Genomic DNA, 15,873 nt, shown 5'->3' with positions numbered 1-15,873 from the left:
AAAATAAAATAAAATAATAAAAAAAAAGATTTTTTACCTGCCACGGGACTGCTGTATTTGGTCTTCAAACAGTCTGAGTGACTCTCTTTTTTTACAGGTATTTTTTTCTTCATTTTAAGCTGAATAAAAAAAATGAAGGGCTGATTAGGGGGATCTTTTTCACAGGAGACCTGTTTTCTCAAAGCTCCAACCATTGATGTATATGTTACCCTCTTCCTGAATTTTCCCTTTCGCCCCCATTCTGTCAGCTAAATCCTTCTTTACCATCAAGGCACAATACTGGGTCACCTTTTCTGAGGTCTTCTCAGAACTGAAAGGGTTTCTATCATAACACCCATTATACTGTGTCCTAAGGGTCTTTTTATCCTTCTTCCTACCTGGTTAGAGCACTCCAGAAATATAAGAGCTATGACTTTCATTACTTTATGTCAGTTCCTAGAATGAAATAGGCATTCAGTCCATAGGTGTGGAATGAATAAGTCTATTCAGAGTTGTGATCTCCATAAGGTGTTATTTACAAGTTTTAAAATGAGTTGCTTATTAAATTATACTTTATGGTGTCATTTGAAAGACCATTAAAGTATTTATTCATCTTGTCAGATTTAAATGTGTCTTTTTTCTCTCAGAATAATTTTAAAATTACTTAACATTGTTTCCTCAAATTTCTCATCTATAAAATGAGATTTTAATTCTTAAATGACTCATGGAGTGTTGTGAGACTCATAGGAAGTAAAGTTGAAAAGAGATTGAAAAGGAGAAAAAAGTGTATTTGGGTGTAATGATTAATGATTTTGAAAGATATGCTTTATTTTCCAGAAATGGAAAATGATAATCAGGTATTTTTTGATTCTGGTTTTGTTTTTAAGTTTCCTCTTCCTCATATTTAATGTGAAGAGTCTCACTGGCACATATGGTCTCATGGAAGACTATTCTGCCTTCCCAATTCTCTTACTCAGTTTTTGAAATTTCTTTAATCAGAGATAAAACTTTTACTTCATAATTAGACATAAAAATGCAAATGATCAATTCTGAAGAGATTGACTGATTTCAATAATCATCAGGGTAAAAATCATGAGCCCTTTTCTCTGAGCAGGTTTGATTGAGGAAGACCCAAGATACCTCACAGAGAGTGATGGAGATGGGGAAGGAAAGAGAGAGATAGTGGTTTACAGAAAACAAACGTTGCCTAGGGAATGTGACTGAGAATGTAAGTGATCTGTGCAATAACGCACAATCCAGAAACCCTCTGAGCCTGGAGAAGGGAGGTGCACCTGAGTGGAGTTAGTAGATCTTTCCTCCAGCACCTCTCCCTGAAGCTTCAGAAGTCAGTCACTTCAAAGGATTCTTTTCCTTTGCCCTACATTGAAAGGAGACTTCTAATCCTTTCTGGACCACACAACAATATTAGCTCCAGTAGAATTTTCGAAAGCTGTGTATTTTCCTTCTGATCCAAAATTCAAGTGTTAGTATGCATCATAGTCAGAGGCAAATAAGAACATTACAGAAATGCAAGAAAGAATCAGATCTCCTTTGTTAAGAAAACTGATTCCGGACACCAAAAGACTCATTGCTTTGGGTTATAAACCAGAGAGTAAACATCTCTGGGAACTGGTAAGTGTTTTTCCCCTTCAGATTCCTATCCAAGGGCGTTTCTTCATAATGTCTCAAACTTAGATTTTATCATGGCAATGATCCTTTTAATACAGCGTTGGAGCTTGTTTTCCCGCTGTCCCACTGTTCATCTTGGCTTTTCTTCTAAACTGCCTCTCACCACTGATGTATTAGCCCCATCCCTTGTGTAAAATCAGTAGAAGCCAAGGCAGAATTGAAATTGTGGCCATGGGGATAAAAAGCTATGTGAAAGTGTAGAGGCGCAGTTGGCATTAGTATGTCCTGTAATCATGAGACCTTGATTTTGACAGGTATTTGCCTGTAAATACTGAGTTAAATCAGAGTCCCTAATTACAGGAAAGGAGAAAAAGGCAGTGTGTGACTACACTAGAACAAGGGAGTCCTTGGGAGAGATGATTATAGAAGATAATAGGCATTAGTAAAGGCCTGTAAGAAACATTTTCCCTGGGTGATTGTCAACTGGCTTTGATTAAATAGATCATAAACTGAGTTTGCAGGAATGTTTCCAAGTGTACAGACTGTATTATGGGAATTGGCAGGCCTCCTGACAAAGTGGGTGAGGTCCTCATTGTTAATTCTCAAGATGGATGTTTTTGGTTAACAGTTCTTGTATTTTTCCAATACTTGGTATAGTGCAATGTAGGTTATAATGTACTTAGATGAGGACACTGCCATCTAAGTAGAAGTTCAGACAATGAAGTATTATCTCTTTTGTTCTGGAGGGTAAAGGAGTAACATTATGGGAGAAAGTTCTGAGAAATTCTGTTGTGGTCCTTTTTCTTCCATTATTTTATTACTATATAAGCTACATTCTGCCATAATTACTAAAAGTTTGTGTCAATCACAGAATACTTTCAGTGGGCCATGAATTTGGAATTCCATCTGACATGATTATTGATTTGGCACCGCAAGTGGTTTCAGTAGAGTATGCACATGCACATGCGCCTAAGAATTGTGGCCAAATAATTTATCAAATTATAACATATATTGAATTTTAATTATTCATGATAATTTGAATTCCTGAAGAATGAATTAATGAATGCAGTTTCTAACAAACCAACCTTTATGTGCTTTGGAAAATAGACCGCTTCACACTGAGTTAAAATGAATGTCATTAAGAAGCTGAAATGTCCTTGTCTTCTGTAAATAAATGCTATCAGATTAAATTACTGGCCTGGCACGGTGGCTCATGCCTATAATCCCAACACTTTGGGAGGCTGGGGCGAGTGGATGATTTGAGGTCAGGAGTTTGAAACCAGCCTGGCCAACATGGTGAAACCCTGTCTCTACTAAAAATACAAAGATTAGCCGGGCATGGTGGTGTGTGCCTGTAATCCCAGCTACTTGGGAGACTGAGGCAGGAGAATCGCTTGAGCCTGGGAGGCAGAGGTTGCAGTGTGCAGAGATCACGCCATTGCACTCCAGCCTGGGCAGCAGAGTGAGATACCATCCCAAAAGAAAAAAAAAAAAAAAAAACAGATTAAATTACTGGCACACATTGTCCCTAATTAAGAATTTGTGGGTCAAATATTTTTTGACCAACCATGACTGAGTGGAGTACTGTGGGGGCACTGCAAAAGTGCTTATATAAGCAAAGAACATTGGTGGTAGCCGAGACATTGGAAATCCTTAGGTCATGCGCTCTGTTTCACAGGTGAGGATAATGAAGCCAAGAAGGGTTGAATGACCTACTCAAGATCAGAAGGCCAAAAATAAAACCTAGGCTCTCAATTCCCTAGTCGTATCAAATTGTCACCTCACAGGTTTTTTTCTCATCAAAAATACCACAGAAATCTGTGGAAAGAACCAAAGCTAAAGTGAATTTAAGGAAATGACATTGTCTGAATGAGATCCTTGAAGATCCTGTCCATGTCTATTCATTTTTAATTCCTTAGTATGTAACACAGTGCCTTGTGCATATTAGGAAATCAGTAAACTTTTCTTTAAAGCGCTACTTTTGCTCTTAGTAGAAAATAACATTATTTAAAATATGCTGCCATGAGCATTTAGTGTGTATGGTGCTATGACTCAGAATATTTTCTTTTGTGATTAGTTATGATTAAAATTGCCAAGGATAGAAAAACATTCATTTGTTGTCTGCCAGTATTAGAAAAGCAAATTTCTTTGGACCTTTGTTAAGCCTGGATTGGTTTTGGGTTATATGGCTTCTCACCAAGATGTGGTAGAACCTGGTTCTTTCCAGATTTTGTATTGAGTAACAATGTGGGTTTTGACTTACCTACATGTAGACTGGTTTTTGCTTGCCCGAATTTTTTTTTTTGTATCATTAAAGGTATTATCTTGTTTACTTCACACACATACATACACACACACACACACACATACACAGTCATAAGACTGTAATTTAGGATTGTATCATGTACATCCCACCCAGTGAGACTTTGGAGAAAAAGCATTCAAACACCCATAATCAGAGGATTCCCTTTCTTGCTGCCCGTCTTATACAGGGACCTCACCAAATACATTTTGAATAACAGGAAAACACTTGGTAAAGTCTCGTTCCAGTGTTGTATTCATCTCAAATCTAATAAGTGTAGATGTACAGCTTATGGCTTTTAGTGGGTTCTTTTTTTTCTCAGTATACATTTCACAACTTTTAATTTTTAAGGGTTTTTGACACTTCCATCTGCCAAAATTTCAGAGATGTAGTAAACACAATTTTGTGTGAATTGGAAAAACCATCAACTATAATTGAAGCCTTTGTCATATGTTTTGATGACTCGATGCAATTATAAACCCATACAAATTGAAGGTACCTTTAATTTCAGAGATCCTGGACCAAGGTACAAGTTTCTTAGACTTATTCAGAATTCTAAGCCAATGACAGTCACTTTACAAGAGAACTATGCCAGAGATATGGATATTTTATATTGTCTTTTGAACATGAACTTTCACTGTTTATACGTTGGACAAAAGTTAAGGATCATATCCGCTTTTGACTAAGAAATAACAAAAATGCATAGCTTATGGTTTTGTATGTGTGCATGAGTATTTTGGAATTAATGGTAGTGGCCATCATATAACCATATGCAGTTATGCTTGGCAAGTTTTCAAGGTGTTTACTGGTAGAAAATGTATATCTTACTCACCATGTAGGAGGCAATTAACAATGAAAGAATATGTGTACTGCCAAGAAAGCTTTTGAGTAAAGGAATGGACTATCAGGAATATAATAGTTCCTGTTCAGGTGAAAGTGATATGAGAGTCTATGTTCCTTGCAGCTTAGCAAGTTTACTGAAATATGAAGAGAGTGGTAGGATTATACACAGGATTAGACATTTCTATTTTAATAACACATGGATGGGCCAAATAACAAAGGAAAACTTAGAAATGAAATAACTGATTGACAGTAATCAAAAAGCAATATTATGGATAAAATAAAACAAGTATTTAGCATTTGCAAAGTACTTTCATGCATATTAATTCTTTGATCCTTGTAATAACCTGGTGAGGCATGTGTGGCAGATCTTGTCATCATCCTTGTTTTACCACTGAGACTTGCAAAAGGTTGCGCATCTTTTTATAGCAGAGCTAGAAATAGAACAAGCTCTTCTGATGACACATCCTATGATACTGCCTTTCTGTGTTTTCCAAGAACTATCCCTTATGTATATGTAACTGATGATGGTTACAATATGGCTGCAGCTGTGATTAAAAATCTCTCCTTACCAATGGCCAGTTTCTGACTGGGTCTTTTCCTGATCACCTGCTCTTTGCTGGTTTTTTTCTTTTATTGCTTGTCCTCACAAACATTATCAGAATAATTCCAAAAACTGTGTGTTCATCTTTCCGTCCATCCTTCTTTCCTTCCATCTGCCCATCCAATCAATGAACTAATTTGTGTGTACAGTGTATTCACCTATATTCCTATAATTCATGGCCCTGCTGTACATCTTCTTTCCCCAAACATTCAACCTGTATATTTCTGACAGCGGGAAGTGACTGGGCAGGGTGACAGTTGCTCTGGCCATTACCCATGTGTGATAAATTGCTTAGTAATCTCCACAGCACCGTCATGCATACATTGAGGGTGTTTAGAGCATTGTAACTTGGGAGAATTTCCAATCATTCATAAATATCCATTAATCTGTCCCTTTTACATTCAGCTTTCCACATCTGTTTCAAATTGTTCAGTACTATTCCAGGAGTGCATTAAAGCTCCAATCCAGGTAGTATTAAGGGGATAAATGAGGCACAGGGAAGAGACACTGTATTTTTCTCAAAGCAATTCTTTCTCCTTTTTACAGAGTTAGGAGCCAAGCAACTTACGATTAAGATTTTCAGAAGATATGCTTTGTCATTTTAAGCCTTCCTTTTCTGTGGGTTTAAAAACGAGGTTTTAGCTCTAGCATCCTGGCATACCTTAATGTATTTCTCTGTACAGGTAGATTGTGAATATCATTTCTACCAGCAAACCTGAAGTAGTTTTAATTCATTATGATTCAGTGTGGATTCTTATTGAAGAAAAATGAAGAATAGTTAAAACCTAAGGTCAGTTAGAAATAAATAAGTGCCTGAGTATGCCTTTATGTTTGTGATGTTCAGGAATGTCAGAGGAAGTTGTCAATAATTTTAGTTTGATACATTTTCTACAGGAAAAAAAAAAAGTTTTCAGGAAAAGGCATTATTTTATGAATTATAATTTAATATGATTTGGCTTTATGTCTGCTCTAGGTGATTGAATGAAAATTATAAAGGTGGATTTTTTCTCCCCATATACTACCCATCAGCTATTTTCTCAGGTGCTTTCCAAAGAATGTATTTTCATAAGAATGACCCAGCCTGTACTGTTAGATTTACAGAAGTCTCATCACATAGTACAGAGATGCCCTGCAGAATAAATGCATATAAAGATAGCACCGTATGGTATATCAGATGACACGTAAGTATGAGAGAGGAATGTTTTCAAGTTGACCTTGAAGATGTTAAGGGACTTACAGAACAAATACAAGGCAGGAGGATAACTGAAAGATGATTCCCTATCTTTGGCATTTGTAATACTCATAAAAGGGATGACAAGCTGATTATCTGACCCAGAATAAAATGCCCACACAGTAATGTAAAGAAGAAGGAAATTCAGTTGCATGTCTCTCACTAAGATTAGTAAAAACCTCATATCATCGCATAAAGTGCACTAAACCATTGCATTTGAAGTTGGTCTATTTCATAGTTACAGTCTGCAATTTCATCCATGCGTAGGGGATTGACAGCTGTTCCATCCATTAGTATTAATGAATTACCATACCAACATCCCACACACATCCACCAAGAAACTGAAGAAACCCCTCCTACACACTACTTTGTTTTGAACCCTCCAAATGTTGTAGGATAGCTATCTTTTTAATAAGTAGACATTACTGAATATAGCATATATTATAGCTAAAAGTGATGAGACTAGGAATTAGTCAGTAATTGTAACTTTATTCATATATTAAAATAGGTTAAATTATCTCTCATCTCTCTGTCATCTAAGGAATGCCTATGACCATTTAAGAAATGATCCTGAACTCCTAGGGCATTTTATTAAAGAAAAAAACAATTCAGAATGACATTGGCAGCCTGTTTAGTGAAATTTTTTCCCTCCTGAAGGACCTCCAAGAGTGTCCTTTAAATGAGATGAAAAAGAACAAAATTGAGTTTTGATATGATGACCATGTGTACTTGTTTACCCAGAACAGTTCAGTTTATACCGTTTGCTCTGGCATAGTTATTAGTCACTACCTGTTTACTCTCAAAAGGTCCTGATTTGAATGGAAAATTATATGTTCATCTAGTTTTAGAGCATTTCTTATATAACCACGGTCTCTTCCTCTACCGTCTAGTATGATTCCACTTCCCATTTATGTCTTTTGTGTGGAACACCTGTTTCTACAAAGGAAGAAAGAAAGAAACAACTATGCCAGTCCATACACCTTCACCAGCTAAAAAATTCATCTCTTTTTCCCACTCTTTTATTCTTTGGGTTCTCATCCTCTTTTCTCTGCTTTGTGACATTGCACTCCCCAACACTGTCCTTATAGAACATGTCAGGGACAAGTCAAAGAATGTCACTGTATGAATATTTTCCTATAGAAACAGGCAGCTTAATCCTTTTCAGTGCTTGTCTGTGTGAAAAAAAATGTGACATATAGTCATGGGTTACTTAATGACAGTGATACATACAATAAATGCATCATTGTGCAAGTGTTATGGAATGTACTTATACCAACCTAGATAGTGTAGCCTACTACACAGCTAAGCTACATGTATAGCCTCTTGCTGCTAGGCTACAAACCTGTATAGCATATTACTTCACTGAATATTGTAGGCAGTTATAACATTTGTGTATCTAAACATAGAAAAAGTACAGTAAAAATATGGTATTATAATTTTATGGGACCACCATCATTATAAGGTTAGTCATTGACTGAAATGGCATCATGTGGCACATGGCTGTATTTTATTCTTTTTAATGAGGAGGAATTTAGGACCATGCTCCTCAGCGACAGGGAACTATCAGATTGAGTTATATCTCCCCTTAGAAACATTTGTTAAGGGCCTACTCTGTGTCTGACATCTTCTTATACAAAAATGACGGAGAGATTGTCCCTTATGTCAGGAACTCACAGTCTATTAATAGAGAAGACCATGTTGAACAATAATTACATATACTACTAGAAGTGAATACTACCAAAGCACTGCTACTTTATGTATCACCAAGAGTATGGAAAGGTGCAGTGGGAGAATAGGCATGGGATTCAATCTGGGATCTGCTCCTTGGGGAAGAGATGATAGAGTAGGTAATGTGCGAACTGAGTTTTGGAGGAGGAACAGAATGAAGGTATCAATTTACATGAAGGGCTCTGCATCAGGTTTGCTCTGAGAAAATAGATAGTATTGCATTGGCCAACATACCCTGTCACAAAATATCACTTATTCTCCTGTACTCTGCATTCTATAGAATAAAGTCTTTTGTTGTTGTTCTGAAGAAGAGTGGAAGTTGGCAGTTTACTATTTTTATAATAGCCATAATTTTCCAATTTGTTGATACACCTTCAAATGTACTTTAGAAAGACCATTTCAGAGCTCTCTCTTTGGACTTTCCTCTGCAAAATAGACTTCTTTGCTTTGTGTACTCTCAAAGGTCTTATTTTTTAAAGCATTCTTATTCTTTTCTCTTCTGAGCTTAATCAGTGTATGGTTCCCACCACACACTCATATTTTGCACTCAGGTAGCATTGCAGTGCATTTATGTATAAAGATCTGGCTAGTGGTATAGTCCCAAATACCATATTTATTTATTTGTATCTTACTGCCATGCTGAAAATAAACCATTATAGAGCACTTGATAAACACAGCTGAATGAAAGAAACAGTTCTTCCAACCTTGTAGTTACTGCTGCCACCGCTCCCAGGTCTCTGATTCCTCTCTCTCCTGCTGCCACCGCTCCCAGGTCTCTGATGTCTCTCTCCTCCTGCATGCCATCCGCTCCCAGGTTCTCTGATTCCTCTCTCGTCCTGCTGCCATCCCTCCCAGGTCTCTTGATTCCTCTCTCTCCTGCTGCATCCTCCCAGGTCTCTGATTCCTCTCTCTCCTCTGCATCCCTCCGAAGGTCCTCTGATTCCTCTCTCATCCTTGTGCCACCCTCCCAGGTCTCTGATTCCCTCTCTCTCCTGCTGCCACCCTCCAGGTCTCTGATTCCTCTCTCTCCTGCTGCCACCACTCCCAGGTCTCTGATTCTCTCTCTCCTGCTGCCATTGCTCCCAGGTCCTCTGATTCCTCTCTCTCCTGCTGCCACCCTCCCAGGTCTCTGATTCCCTCTCTCATCCTGCTGCTCCCTCCCAGGTCCTGATTCCTCTCTCTCCTGCTGCCATCCCTCCCAGGTCTCTGATTCCTCTCTCTCCTGATCGTTTCTTTCTGCCTTGTTATTTCACTAATTTCTGTAAATTCTGTCTTCTGTCTTCTCTCTACATTTTTTCCAAGTGATGCAGCCTTGCTCCAATTTCCAGATTCCGCTCTAAGTCATCTAAGTCTGTGTTGTTTGGATGGATTCTCTAGTCATCTCTTACCTCCATTCTTCATTCTTTTCCCAGTCTTTAACTCAGAAACAGATCATCTTCTCTTCCCATATCTAATCCACTGGCCAGTTCAGCAGACTCAGTTATATAGTGTCTTCAGCATGTGTTTCTCTCCCTCCAATCCCTTTCCTTACCATGGTATCAGTTTCCTTGTGATATTCACAAATCCAAAAGTGAGACTCATCTAGGAGCCATATTCCACATTGGTGCAAGTTTAAGTCTTCTAAAACATACAACACCTTTAAAGAAATGCCATCACCAATGATAGAATTCAGCTATCACTGTCAAATTGTTTCCTAACTACTTTTTATATTTAAGTCCCACTGTCCTTCTTCATGAGTCTCTCTTATGCTTGTACAGAGAGGCAGTGCAGAGCCCTGAAATTAGAACATCTGAGTTTGATTTATGGCTCTGTACTTGTTAGCTCTGTGACCATGGACAGATTATTTACCTTCTCTGTGTCTCATTTTCCTCATCTGTAATGTGAGGATAGTAATTGGATCTACCATAAAGATCATAGCAAGGATTAAATAAAACTCTCAGAGCAGTGTCTAGCACATATTAAGGATTCAATAAGTATTGGTATTTTTGCAATTTAATGACAAAAACCACAATTAGTTTTGCACCAACCTAATAGAGTCCTATTCTCCAAAATCTTATGGTCTTCTTCTGTTAATAAGTATCCTATTTCTTTTTAAATTTGAAAATCATCCAAAATTTACATTACATTGTTTTCTATTTTCACATCTTGAAATCTCATCTTGCTAGATAGACATTCTCATGTTTTCTGTTAGACCAATAGTATCCATTTATATGGAATTCATAATTAATTATATGCCTTCACCAAATTCATATGATCTGCTTATGCCAACGAATATAAAGGTGAAAGATAGAAACTGCTGTTATCTCTCTATCATAGGGATCCTCAACCCCCGGGCCACGGACCATGGCCTGTTAGGAACTGGGCCACACAGCAGGAGGTGAGCTGCCAATGAGCAAGCATTACTACCCAAGTTCCACCTCCTGTCAAATCAGTGGCGGCATTAGATTCTCATAGGAGTGCAGATTTGACTGTGAACTGCGCATATGAGGGATCTAGGTTGCACTCCCTTTATGAGAGTCTAATGCCTGAAGTGGAACAGTTTCCTCCCGAAGCCACCTGCCACGCCCCCAGCACCCACCCCACCTCACCCCACATCCCTGGGGCCGAAAACGTTGGTGTCCAGTGTTCTACAGGATTGAGAGATACAAAGCTAACAAAATTGAAGGGTAGATTGAAAAATAAACTTGAATTATTTTATGATCATAACTTGAAACCACATGTAAAGTTGAACAACCAGGAAAACTATCTCTGCTTTTACTTCCTTTTCTGAACCACAGTAAGTTAATGCTCAGGACTAGATATAACACATAAGGAATTCTAAGGATCCTAAGTAACAGTGCTATGTATGGGGTATCATGGGGTTATCATTTGTGGTAAATTTGTTTTCAACACTGGCATTTTTTTCTCTTAGGGCAGAAATTTAGCATCTGGAGAGGTTGGATTTTTTCCAAGTGATGCAGTCAAGCCTTGCCCATGTGTAAGTATTAGTATCTTAATTTTCTCTTGCTTCATTTTGTTTTTGATGCTGTGATTAATTGTGCAAAAATCTACAAAGGATGCTGGCCAGGTCAATTATTAATTTTATTACTGTTTTCTGGAAGAATCATTATTTTCAACATCACTGTGGTTCTATTGTCAGAATATGTTTTTAAATATTAAGAAAATATATAGAAGAGGCAAATTTTACTTAGCAGAATTTATAAAACTAAGTTGTCTAAAAGGTTTTAGAAGAAATAAACCACAGCCACAAATTAGATGCATTGTACAAGTTTCCCCTTTCCCACTGAACTGAGAATGGTATGGTCTGCCTCCAGTCACTCGGGTTACAGGGCGATATTATGCTTCAGCTGATATCTTTGAAAGCTTGCTAAAAAATGAAAAGTCCACAAATTTTTCAGCCAAAGGTCTACATATATTTTCTATAGTGTGTCATTACTTTTTATATAACGTCATAATGGGATTTTCTGAAAATATAAAACACAGATAAAAGGAGAATAAATGAACATTTGCTAAATTAATATTATGGGTGAATGTAACCTAAAATGTACTCCTTGGTGTGTTATGATACTGATAAATTTCTGTTTAGGGTAACATGATTTTAATACCACAATTTGGTAATATGGGTGACGTTTTCCACACAATTTTTTAAGTTATTGACTCCAAAGTAAATGAAATTTCTTTACTAATATGATAGAGATGATTGCCTGAGGGGGAAAAACTCTCCTTAAACTATCTTGCTTGCTGTGTTTCAGTGGTTACCGAATTTCCAAACTGGACATTCTTTTTAATGTTAGAATCATGAGAATCTGCTATCCTTGGCTCTAGAATGTGCACTATAGGATAATTTACTCCACTCATTCAAGCTTAATTATTTTCAAAAACAAAGAGAATAGAAAAGCGTCTGTTACTCTGTGGTTCTGTGATCTAATATCACATTTTTTAAACTTTTATTGTAGGTTTAGGGGTACATGTGCAGGTTTATTATTTGGGTAAATTGCATGTCATAGGGGTTTGGTGTACAGATTATTGTGTCACTCAGTTTCTAAGCATAGTACCTGGTAAGTAGTGTTTAGATCCTCACCCTTCTCCCACCTTCCACCCTCAAGGAGGCCCCTGGAATTTGTTGTTCCCTTCTCATGTCCATGTATACTCAATTTTAGCTTTCACTTATAAGTGAAAACATGTGTTACTTGTGTTTCCTTTCCTGTGTTAGTTTACTTACGATAATGGCCTCCAGCTCCACCCATCCTGCTGCAAAGGGCATGATCTTGTTTCTTTTTATGGCTGTGTAGTATTCCATGGTATATATGTACCATATTTTCTTTATCCAGAAACATATGAACATATGAGCATTTAGATTGATTCCATGTTTGTGAATATTGCTGGGATGAACATACGCGTGCATACCTTTATTTGTAGAGCAATTTATATGTCTTTGGGTATATACCCAATAATGGGATTGCTGGGTCAAATGGCAATCCTGTTTTAAGTTCCTTGAGAAATTGCCACATTGCTTCCACAAAGGCTGAATTAATTTACATTCCCACCAGCAGTGTATAAGCATTCCCTTTTCTCTGCAACCTTGTCGGCATCTGTTATTTTTTTACTTTTAATAAAAGCCATTCTTACTGATGTGATGTGGTATCTCATTGTGGTTTCAATTTGCATTTCTTTAATGATTAGTAAAATTGAGTGTTTTTTCAAATGCTTGTTGGCCGTATGTATGTATGTATGCTTTCCAAAAGTGTCTGTTCATGTCATTTGCCCACTTTTTAATGGAGCTGTTTTTTGGCTTGTTAATTTATTTACATTTTTTATAGATGCTGGATATTAGACCTTTGTCAGATGCATAGTTTACAGATATTTTCTCCCACTCTGTACGTTGTCTGTTTACTCTCTTGATAGTTTCTTTTGCTGTGCAGAAGCCCTTTAGTTTAATTAGGTCCCATTTGTCAATTTTTGTTTTTGTTGCAATTGCTTTTGGCATCTTAGTCATGAAATTTTTGCTAGGTCCTATGTCAAGAATGGTATTTCCTAGGTTATCCTCCATGGGTTTTATAGCTTTATGATTTACATTTATGTCTTCAACCCATCTCGAGCTGATTTTTCTGTATCATATAAGGAAGGGGTTCAGTTTCAGTCTCCTGCACATGGCTAGCCAATTATCCCAGCACCATTTATCAAATGTGTAGCTCCCACTTATAAGTGAAAACGTGTTATTTGCTTTTCCTTTCCTGTGTTAGTTCACATATGATAATGGCCTGCAGCTCAATCCATGTTGCTGCAAAGGACATAATTTTGTTTCTCCCATTACTGAATAGGGACTCCTATCCCCATTGCTTGTTTTTGTCAGCTTTGTCAAAGATCAGATGGTTGTAGGTGTGTGGCATTTTTTCTGGGCTCTCTATTCTGTTCCACTGATCTATAATGTTACATATTTTTGTCTTATATTACATTACAGTCTTGAAAGATTATTGAAATTTGATATCACTCTCATTTAATTAGATAAGCTAAAATGATTGTCATCTAGTTTTTGGACTTTGTAAGAACAAGATTCAGGCTTCCTATCTGTAAAGGAGTGATGTATATATGTAGGCAGGTGGCAGGATATTATACATTCTAACATTAAGAAGTTTGGGAACCTAAAGACATCCAATCAAGAATATTAAGCATTGAATATACCATGTACTGTTTTCTGTTTACATCCTCTTGAATAAGGCCGAAAAATGAGCATTTGAAATTTTATTTTAGGGATAGTCTGGCACAAAATAGGTATTTAATAAATTACTGTTGAATGAATGAACAAAGGAGTGAAAAAGCAAATGCAAGTCCCTCGCTGTATATACAACATTGCCAATGGTAGATACTAATTAAGTCAGCCTGTAGAATCCTATGGAATGATATTTGCTGACCCAAGAAGTGGCTAGAAGGAGAAATATGTTCAGATATTTTAAGATGACAGAGTTGTAGGGTAACTTCTAATTGTAAGCAGGACTACTAAATATGGTTGTTTTATATTAGTAAGTAGCTACTTAAAATGTTACTGCTTAATGAAATTATAGATTCTTTTTTTTAATTATAGGGCAAGTTAAGTGAAGATACATAGAGGGGAATTTGAAGGGGAGAGGATAGTTTGAGGGCGTTTGCAAAATGGTATTGCTTTTGATATTGTTTATCGGGGGTCCATGAGTAGTGCTGAATGTTCTATTCTGGGCTTAAAATTTATTTTCCTGTATGTGCTACATCCTTCTCCTCAAAAGTTCTGAAATAGGCAGGTAGAAACCTAAAACTGAGGAAAACACAGGCGGTTCATAAATGAGTCAACTTCATTTCTGGCAATACGGCAACTAGAGACAAAGCCTGGAACTGCAGCACAATGCAAAATTGGGTATACCTCTGATTCCAGGAGCCCTCGGTGGATGAACTAGGAGAAAATCCATCCCGCTGATGATGATATGCCTACCTTGGTATTGGTTCAGGATTGGAAAGAAAAAAGGAAAGCAGTCTCCCTTGAGAATTTCTAACTTTAAATCTAAAACCATCCAGATGAAGGGCTGAAATTCATACCAGCTCTGCTACCTAAATAATTCTAAGCTGGAAATGTAGTTTAAAATTATTCCAGATTATTCCACTGCATTCCAGTCTGGGTGAGAGAGCGAGACTCTGTCTCAAATAAAAAATTAAAAATTTTTTTTAAATTCCACATTAATTATTCTCCCAATGAAAATTCAAATTCTCTCTGGATCAGAGCCTCTTTGCACACATTTCCCAAAGGATTTTTATACATAATGTCCTAGGGAACATACATTTACAATTTGGAATCTTTAAATGAATCCAGAAACAAACCACCTTATGCCAAGATCAGCAGAAACAATAAAATATATAATTAAACTGACAACTATAGCAAATATTTGAATTTTAGATACTAAATTCAAAATTTTAGACTTAATATAGTTTAAGAAATTAAAGGGAAAAAATCTAAGCGGAAAGCAAGACACTAATTGGGTATATATGAAAAAGATTCAGGTATAGTAATTGAAATGAAAGCCTTAGTGAACATATTATGTGGCATATCAGACACAGTTGTGTAAGAAATTGGAGGAGAAATCTGAAGAAATTTCTCAAAGAATAATTCAGCGAGATTAAGAAATTAAAAATAAAACAGAAAATGGAGTGATGAGATGCAAATACATTTAATGGAAGGAGAGAATAGATAATTGTAGAAAAGCAATATTCAAACAAACAATGCCTGAGAACTTCCCAGATTCTATAATAAAACTAATCTTCAGAGTCAAGGAGCATACATTAAAATTAATCAACACCTGGATTCATTGTAATGAAACTGGAAGACATTAAAGGCAAAATACTAAAACTAACTGAGACAAAAGATAGGTTATCTATAAAGGGTTGATTATTAGACCCAGCTAACAACAGCAGTAATAGAAGCAACAAGAGTTTCCACTTCTGATAACTGTTGAATAGCTCGTATTCGGCCAGTCCTCCCACACATAACTACAAGTTGTGGACAAAATATCAAAACAAAACTATCTGAAGGCACTG

The 15,873-nt window shown here is 36.8% G+C and overlaps 1 protein-coding gene across 1 annotated transcript in view; it reads left to right on the top strand.

Annotated features, from left to right (window-relative positions):
- The window catches only part of VAV3 (vav guanine nucleotide exchange factor 3), a 140,735-nt gene that overhangs the window by 84,966 nt on the left and 39,896 nt on the right, over positions 1–15,873 (top strand). Inside the window, exon 6 of the mRNA XM_017893971.1 lies at positions 11,225–11,290. Coding sequence (XP_017749460.1) covers positions 11,225–11,290 — 66 coding nt within the window. The remainder of the gene's footprint in view (positions 1–11,224; positions 11,291–15,873) is intronic.

This window comes from Rhinopithecus bieti, unplaced genomic scaffold (assembly GCF_001698545.2).
Source record: "Rhinopithecus bieti isolate Rb0 unplaced genomic scaffold, ASM169854v2 scaffold_22040, whole genome shotgun sequence".
Taxonomy (NCBI): domain Eukaryota; kingdom Metazoa; phylum Chordata; class Mammalia; order Primates; family Cercopithecidae; genus Rhinopithecus; species Rhinopithecus bieti.
This window is presented reverse-complemented; position numbering and strand designations above follow the sequence as displayed.